The 8,256-nt window shown below is 36.2% G+C and overlaps 2 protein-coding genes across 3 annotated transcripts; one reads left to right on the top strand and one right to left on the bottom strand.

Annotated features, from left to right (window-relative positions):
* The first annotated feature begins 678 nt into the window (after positions 1 to 678).
* On the top strand, positions 679 to 6,434 carry LOC120086106 (beta-galactosidase 5-like). 2 transcript variants are annotated; one of them, XM_039042549.1, is made up of 19 exons: positions 682 to 1,083; positions 1,177 to 1,272; positions 1,350 to 1,462; positions 1,642 to 1,708; positions 1,833 to 1,925; positions 2,386 to 2,529; positions 2,624 to 2,712; positions 2,810 to 2,915; positions 3,012 to 3,099; positions 3,349 to 3,467; positions 3,547 to 3,711; positions 3,827 to 4,002; positions 4,340 to 4,449; positions 4,589 to 4,698; positions 4,857 to 4,967; positions 5,052 to 5,162; positions 5,250 to 5,452; positions 5,555 to 5,876; positions 5,982 to 6,434. In XM_039042549.1, exons 1-19 carry the CDS (start codon positions 913 to 915, stop codon positions 6,117 to 6,119), a joined length of 2,532 nt encoding a protein of 843 aa, XP_038898477.1. In that variant the 5' UTR covers positions 682 to 912; the 3' UTR covers positions 6,120 to 6,434. The 2 variants fall into 2 exon arrangements, with proteins under 2 accessions (XP_038898478.1, XP_038898477.1); XM_039042550.1 differs by lacking the exons at positions 5,052 to 5,162; positions 5,250 to 5,452; positions 5,555 to 5,876; positions 5,982 to 6,434 and having other exon boundaries at positions 679 to 1,083; positions 4,589 to 4,783.
* Positions 6,435 to 6,580: 146 nt separating this feature from the next.
* On the bottom strand, positions 6,581 to 8,045 carry LOC120086107 (thioredoxin H1-like). Its single transcript, XM_039042552.1, has 4 exons — positions 7,784 to 8,045; positions 7,597 to 7,690; positions 7,376 to 7,498; positions 6,581 to 6,960 (listed from the first exon to the last, which is right to left on the bottom strand). Exons 1-4 carry the CDS (start codon positions 7,795 to 7,797, stop codon positions 6,832 to 6,834), a joined length of 360 nt encoding a protein of 119 aa, XP_038898480.1. The 5' UTR covers positions 7,798 to 8,045; the 3' UTR covers positions 6,581 to 6,831.
* Between the last annotated feature and the right edge of the window lie 211 nt (positions 8,046 to 8,256).

Here is an 8,256-nt window from a genome sequence, read left to right on the forward strand (position 1 = left end):
AGTAGGTAAGATGTCATATTCGAAATGAATTCAAAGTTTTTGTTGGATTATGAATTGAAAATGAATGGAAAACTAATAAAATAATTTTGCATTAAAGATGTATAAATTTAAAATATAGTATAAAGATTAAAATATATTCTTCGAAAAATTAATTACACCACCAATAGTTGTATTATTATCAATTTCAGAGTCCTATTGAGTAGTAGTATGATCTCCATACAGTAAACTAATATTAAATCATCATAGCATATATTAATCTTCTCTGCATTGAGTTATTAATGAAGCGTAGAGTTAAATAATAATACTTTTTACCTTTTAAAATCAAATAATCAATTCGGTAAGATTTGTCAGTGATCTTACATTAAAAAAAAAAAAAAAAAACCGTCTTTTCCAGCTCTGTTTGGCTGCATCTGCTTTAATTTGACAGTTGTTATTAACGAAAATTGATTTTAGAAAAATTAAAATTTAGTTTTTAGACTTTAGGATTTATAGTTTGATAAAATTTCTTAAATAGTTCTGATAGATCCGTCGTAAATAGTTCCAACATAGGAGTAATTTACAATTTAACCAAAATTAATTTATGTAATCCATTTTTTAAACTAATTTTATTTCATCCGGAAAAAGGTAATATGCTGTAGCTGAACTGAAAAAAGGCACATTTATAAGCAAACTGATAATGCTACTGATCATAATTCCCACCATAGCCGTAGCTTTTGTAGTTTATAGGTTGGGATTTGTGAGTCTGACCATTTTGGTGAAACGTTCACTTCAGGCTTACGCTCCACAGCTCAATGATTAGTTCTTCTCCTTTTGCGAATTTCAATTAGTAGCTACAATAATAAACCAGTGGAGTAGATCAACATTCCGACTCAGTTTCTTCAGAGCGTTGAAGTTGAAGAGTAAATCAAATCCATGGAAACTTTCTCGGTTTCCACCTTGCTGCTCTTTGTTTTCATCGCTGCATTGGTTGGTTTTCGATCCACATATTGCACTGTGACTTATGATAAGAAGGCCATTCTCATCAATGGCCAAAGACGAATTCTCATTTCTGGCTCCATTCACTACCCTAGAAGCACACCTGAAGTGAGTATCTCTTGTATTCTTGAATTCATTCTGCAATCATTTAAGCTTTTCACTCACATTTGCTTCTCTGTTTCTTCGATTTGGAACTGGTAGATGTGGGAGGATCTTATGCAGAAGGCGAAGGATGGGGGATTGGATGTAATTGATACCTATGTCTTCTGGAATGTTCACGAACCTTCTCCTGGCAATGTACTATCTCATAACTCATTTATGGATCCAAACTTTGGTAAATTTGAGCTTAATTTGTTTGCTTTCACTTGTCTTAGTATGATTTCGAGGGGAGGTACGATCTCGTACGTTTCATAAAGACGGCGCAGAAAGTGGGTCTTTATGTTCATCTCCGCATAGGACCTTATGTTTGTGCAGAGTGGAATTTTGGGTACAAAAAATTCCCCCCCCCCCCTAGTTTCGATTGTCAGTTTATGAAGTAAATGCTTGAAAATCAGATGCTGTATTCTTTTCTTCTCTCTGTTATTTCACTTTGTGGTAAATGGCTCTGACATAGCGTTTATTATTTGATTACACTTAACTATTTTTCGTTTATATTTTATTGTACAGTGGATTTCCCGTTTGGTTAAAGTATGTACCTGGAATCAGCTTTAGAACTGATAATGGGCCTTTCAAGGTTAATTTTTCTCCATTTATTATTTCCTGATTCTTAAAATTCTGTTCATGGAAATTACTTGGGACGTTCACTAGCAGCTGATGAAGTTTACAGTCGGTATTTCTTTTGGTTTCTTGCTCTCCAGATGGCAATGCAAGGGTTCACCCAGAAAATTGTACAAATGATGAAGAACGAAAAGCTATTTGCCTCGCAAGGTGGCCCTATTATCCTTTCCCAGGTAAGGTTGAGAAGCTTTAGTGATACGTCCATATGGGGAGGTTATAATCAATGCTATGGATATCGTTTATAAGTGAGACACGATACTGTTAATTTTGCTAAGAAAAGGTCTCAGAATAAAGAGCAACTCTGCTGCGATGGCAGTTTGAATTGAATTTATTTAAGAAATGAACTAGCTTAGTTGAATAACCATTTGATTTTTTTTAAAAATTAAGCATATAAATACTACTTCTATTTATCTATGAGTTTTTATGTGTTGTTATCTATTTTTTATCAATGTTTTCAAAATTCAAACCAAGTTTTGAAAACTAAAAAAAATATTTTTGTTTTAGAAATTTGGTTAATAATTCAAATATTTTTTAAGAAATATGAAAACTATTTAAAGAAATTGAAAAGAAACCCAACCTATTTTTAAAAATAAAATCAGATCTAATATTTTCATTTCAATTTTGTTTTCTTAGATTGAAAACGAGTATGGGCCACAAAGTAGAGCCCTTGGAGCTGCTGGTCATGCATACATGAATTGGGCGGCAAAAATGGCTATTGGACTGAATACAGGAGTGCCTTGGGTGATGTGCAAGGAAGATGATGCTCCTGATCCTGTGGTAAGCCATCTTTTTCTTGTTTAATGGCGGGTAAATGTATCTTTAAACCTCACTCGAAAATTCTGAGTATATATTCTCCATTTTTTGGTGACAGATAAATTCGTGCAATGGTTTTTATTGTGATTACTTCTCGCCTAATAAACCTTACAAGCCTACATTATGGACAGAGGCTTGGAGTGGCTGGTACATATCTTATTTATGAATCCTCTGAAATATCCAATCTACCAATGGAATTACTATTAAAAGCCTTCTATCTGAACAACTTACCCTGTAATTCAAGGTTTACAGAGTTTGGTGGTCCTGTTTATGGTAGACCTGTCCAAGATTTGGCATTTGCAGTTGCACGCTTCATACAAAAGGGTGGTTCATTTTTTAACTATTACATGGTTGGTTAGCTTGCTTAACTAACTTCGCTGCTTTTATGGACTTGATATGCCTGACATAAAACTGAATCAACTTTGCTTGTTTGTGACTAATGAAAGTATCATGGAGGAACCAACTTTGGACGCACTGCTGGAGGACCATTCATTACAACTAGTTATGACTACGATGCTCCGCTCGATGAATATGGTGAGAAGGGCTTAACATAAAAATAAAAAATAAAAAATAAAAAAAGTAGTTAATTTTAAAGACGAGGATTTGTTTTTTTTTTTGTTCTAAGAAATGCTTATTCCCTGAACATTTGACACTCCCATCTTCAAATTATCATTCCTTCGCAAACCCGTCAAATATATTTCTCGACATTATTCCCGAAAGAAAATGAACTGCAGTTCTATTTCTGTTATTGGCAAGCAAAGTTAATTACTTAATTATATCTAGGTATGATCAGGCAACCAAAATATGGCCATCTGAAGAATCTCCATAGGGCCATTAAGTTATGTGAGCATGCTTTAGTTACTTCAGATCCTACAGTTACCTCACTAGGAGCCTATGAGCAGGTTGGCCTTTTTGTTTATTCGATGATTTTCTTCCCAAATTGTGATTATGTTTCTGAGCTTAACTGTGGCAATTCCCCAGGCTCATGTCTTCTCTTCGGGACCTGGAAGCTGTGCGGCTTTTCTTGCAAATTACCATACAAATTCTGCAGCTACAGTGGTGTTCAACAATATGCGTTACATTTTGCCTCCATGGTCAATAAGCATCCTTCCCGACTGTAAGGGTGTTGTGTTCAACACCGCAAAGGTATAGATTATATGGGTCATTGTATGAAGTCTTACTCTTCAAATTTAGGACATTTTTTCTGGTAGATTTTCTTCTTCTATGTTTTAAGAATTCAAATTATTCTGTGTTCATCAAGGTTGGAGTTCATATTGCACGAACCCAAATGTTGCCAACCATTTCCGAGTTGTCATGGGAAACTTATAATGAAGATACGTCTTCCCTAGGAGGCAGTTCAAAAATTACCGTTGCTGGACTCTTGGAGCAGATAAATGTCACTAGAGATGCCAGTGACTATCTCTGGTACATGACAAGGTGAGCCTGGAATTATATGGTATCTTCAGCTACCTAGTTTATAGTATTATATGAAAGCTTTCTTATCAATATAGATTGAATAACATCTGTCCATGTTAACTGGACTACTACACATCTATACCATATTGCATAAGCATAAGGAATGCAACTTACTTCAAAATGAATTGAATAAGAATGAAGTACTTGTGATAGTCCTTTGCAGGAAACGGATATAGAATACTTATTCATTTAGATTATGATCATAGATTTGGAAGTGGGACGTGAGATATAATAGAGAGACCTATTTAGTATTGTATGACGTCCATTTGCATTGACAATGAATTTGCATTATATCTAGTGTTGGCATCAGTTCATCAGAGGCATTTCTAAGAGGAGGACAAAAACCTACTTTAACTGTGCGATCAGCTGGCCATGCTGTCCATGTTTTTATCAATGGACAGTTCTCAGGTCTGCCTTCAATCCCTCAAATTTCATCTTTAATTTGATGATTGAATTTATGTCATTAGTTGTTTAATGTCTTGAATTTTAGAAGTAGCGCACCTTCACTTGCAAATTCCAACTAAATCTTGTATTGTAACACATACAGGGTCTGCCTATGGAAGTAGGGAACATCGAGATTTTACATTTACAGGCCCCATCAACTTACGAGCTGGAATGAACAAAATTGCTCTACTCAGCGTTGCTGTCGGCTTACCCGTTAATTCCTTCCCCATAAATCCACCTTTAATTTTTGAAGCAGACAACGTGACTTTGCCATAATTATAGTTTTAGGTGTACATAGGTGATTACAATTTTAACCATGGTGGACTAATTTAATCAGGTTAACTGATTGCTGATTTTCATTTTGTTGTTAGAATGTTGGGTTGCATTTTGAGACATGGCAAACGGGTATTCTCGGTCCGATTTCGATAAGTGGGCTTAATGAGGGAAAGAAAGATTTGACTTGGCAGAAATGGAACTACCAGGTACACAGACTCAAACATGTATCAATTGGATAGGCAGGGTCTCCCATTGGATTGATTTAGTCTAACACCCTTCACTGGCTACAGGTAGGCTTAAAAGGAGAGGCAATGAATTTGGTCTCTCCAACCGAAGCTGGCTCTGTAGATTGGATAAAAGGATCTCTTTCACAAGGTCAGAGACCATTGACTTGGTACAAGGTAAAATCTCTCAGAAAAGTGGAAACGGGTACAAATTGAATTAGCGACTAAAATGAGGAAGTTTTATAACTTAGTTGGAACTTGCAGGCTAGTTTCAATGCGCCAGGAGGGAATGAGCCATTAGCCTTGGACTTGAGAAGCATGGGCAAGGGTCAAGCATGGATTAATGGACAGAGTATTGGAAGATATTGGATGGCTTATGCGAAAGGTGGTTGCAGTAGGTGTAGTTATGCGGGGACATATAGACCTTCCAAATGTGAAGATGGTTGTGGGCAGCCTACCCAACGATTGTAACTCTATATACCAGAATCAAGTTCTATTTTTGTACGAGTATATATGATTCATTGATTTTCACAAGCTGATTTCCCTAATTTCTTTTAATGTTCTTCCAGGTATCATGTTCCTCGATCCTGGTTAAAGCCAACTAACAACGTATTGGTGTTGTTTGAAGAACTTGGTGGCGATGCATCCAAAATATCACTTTTGAGGAGGTCTGTGACTGGTGTTTGTGGTGAGGCAGTTGGACACCATGTTAAGAATGAAAGTTACATCATTGAAAGCAATGAGGAACCCGATTCGCTTCACCTGCAATGTAATCCCGGGCAGGTCATATCAGCCATAAAATTTGCAAGTTTTGGAACTCCTTCTGGAACTTGTGGAAGTTACCAAAAAGGAACTTGCCATGCACCAGATTCTCATGCCATATTAGAGAAGGTCCTTTCTTATCTCCTATCAAATATGATCCTAAGACTAATATTTACATAAAGTTTGGAAGGCCGTTTTAAAACTAACAGTTCATAATTTGAAATATTTCTACAGAAATGCATTGGGCTGGAGAGCTGCTTGGTATCAACAACCAAAGGAAACTTTGGAGTAGACCCATGTCCTAATGAATTAAAACAATTATTAGTTGAAGTCGATTGTGGCATGGCAGATAGCAATGGACACGGTTCATAATAAAATTTTAACAGCCAGCATCCTTGCTCCTTATCAGCATGCTATTTCATGTTGTGAAGACAAGGAGATATTAACTTACAGATTGAAGATAAATTTCATTCATCATATGTTGCATTGAGCATTATATATGATATATATGTGTAAGTTATCATTAGTCGAACTCATAAGCCCTGTAAATGGGAACGTTTGAGCTCATTCAATTGTTTTCTTGAAAGATCATGGTAGCCATTTGCCCCATATTCCCTATTCCCTAAGCCTTGTATTAATCAAATGGGATGAGCTCTAAGTTATAAATGAGCATGTATTCATTGTTCAGATTCGTTCTCTTTTGGACTAGTATTTTAGCATCATCTTGGCTGCAAATTGATAAGATGAAACTTCGACCTGTCTCCAAGCTAAAATTTTGAAATGTGTAAATATGATAAGATTTAATGAAACAAGCAGATAGAAGAAACCTTGGGAAACTTTAAATAGGTGCCTCATTTTTATTCCACAAAAGAATAGATGCTCATTCATTACAAAACAAGTCTGGTAGCCTCGAAATAGAAAAGATGATTGAAAAACAATCCAAAACAAGAAAAATAAAATTTGTGCTAAATAAAGCCAACAATTTATAGCAACTCACAAAAGTTGCATAAACTCTTTTCTGGTTCTCATAGAAATCCAAAAAAGAAGAAACAGATGATGGTATCTCCTCAACATAGACTTCTCATTAGGCATGCTGTAATACAAGCTTCCGCAACGCATCTTTTCTTGCACCTACAAACCTCTCCACCACCTTCCCGTTCTTCAAGAACATGAAACAAGGGAGTGCACTCACTCCCCATTCCGCAGCAACAGTCTGCAGAAATGAATTCGATTTGTTTGAAGTCTTGACCATATCACTAAATTAACAATACAAAATTTTTGTAGGACAGAGAGCTCAGAGATTTTTGTATGGACAACCCAATACTAACAAATCAATGAATAGATTTATTTTAAATATTACGATAGGATAAGAAATCACGATAGGGCTCCATTATAAAATGGCAGTGGGAAGGCACTTGCAACCCCGATTGGCCAACGGGTGATTTAAAATCAAAATCCAAAGTGAAATGAACATAGCGTTGGGGCTCTGACCATTTCACATTTAACGATAGGTGAGACATAACTCTCACACAATAATGAGTTACAGGCGGTGGAGTGCATTCCACATTAATGCTGCTGGATTGGGTCATCCCTAAAAAAATCTAAGAGCTTGAATTGAATCAACTTACAGTCAATTTATCAACGTCGACCTTCAAGAATATGACATTACTCATCTTCTCAGCCAACTCTGCAAAAACTGGAGCGATAGCACGGCATGGACCGCACCATGCGGCAGTGAAGTCCACGACAATCTGTAGAAATTAAAATTGTTTAAAAGGAGGAAAATATACACTTATAAGGAAGAGGAAGAACACATGAAGAAACCAATAGATTTCGGATGAAGCGGTACCAGTTTATCAGATTGTTTTCCTTTGAGTAGCTGCTGCTTCCATGATCCAACGGTATGGCACGTAATCACTTCGCTCTTTTGCATCATTTTCAATCTTAATTTCAAAAGCAAAGAGAGTTGTAAGTTGGAATTGGTTCTCCTGTAAGATCGTCGTCAAACGAAGAAATTGAATTGAAGTAATACAAACCCGAACGGCTCCATTTATAGTAGGAGTAGTAGAAGAAGACAAGGAAATGAACGAGGAATTGGAAAGTCCCATTAACGGTGCATATGAAATCGAACCATTCAGAAGGCTCCGAGAACTCCTACTTTATCATCTTCAAGAATCTGAACAATTCTAGTGCAAAGGGTTGACGATGGAAGTGCGTTAGGACAGACCAAATACAACTAAGGTATATAAGGAAAAAGAGAACAGCATCAGAATTTGCGGTTTTCACTACGCGGTACGCAACTAGGTGAGCATCGTTCACATCCTTCCACATTGGCTAAATTATTTATTTAAAAAACGGTTAAAGTACCAGACGGTATTCTTCGATTCCAATGTTTTCACGTCATCTTTTTTCATTAACATACGGTTCAAAAGACCGAAGGTTCAAAGTTGGTCGATCCATTTACATCGTATTTAATTTTGATATCTAAATATTTGTGATAATTAATATC

The sequence above is a fragment of the Benincasa hispida genome, chromosome 9, assembly GCF_009727055.1.
Source record: "Benincasa hispida cultivar B227 chromosome 9, ASM972705v1, whole genome shotgun sequence".
Lineage (NCBI taxonomy): Eukaryota > Viridiplantae > Streptophyta > Magnoliopsida > Cucurbitales > Cucurbitaceae > Benincasa > Benincasa hispida.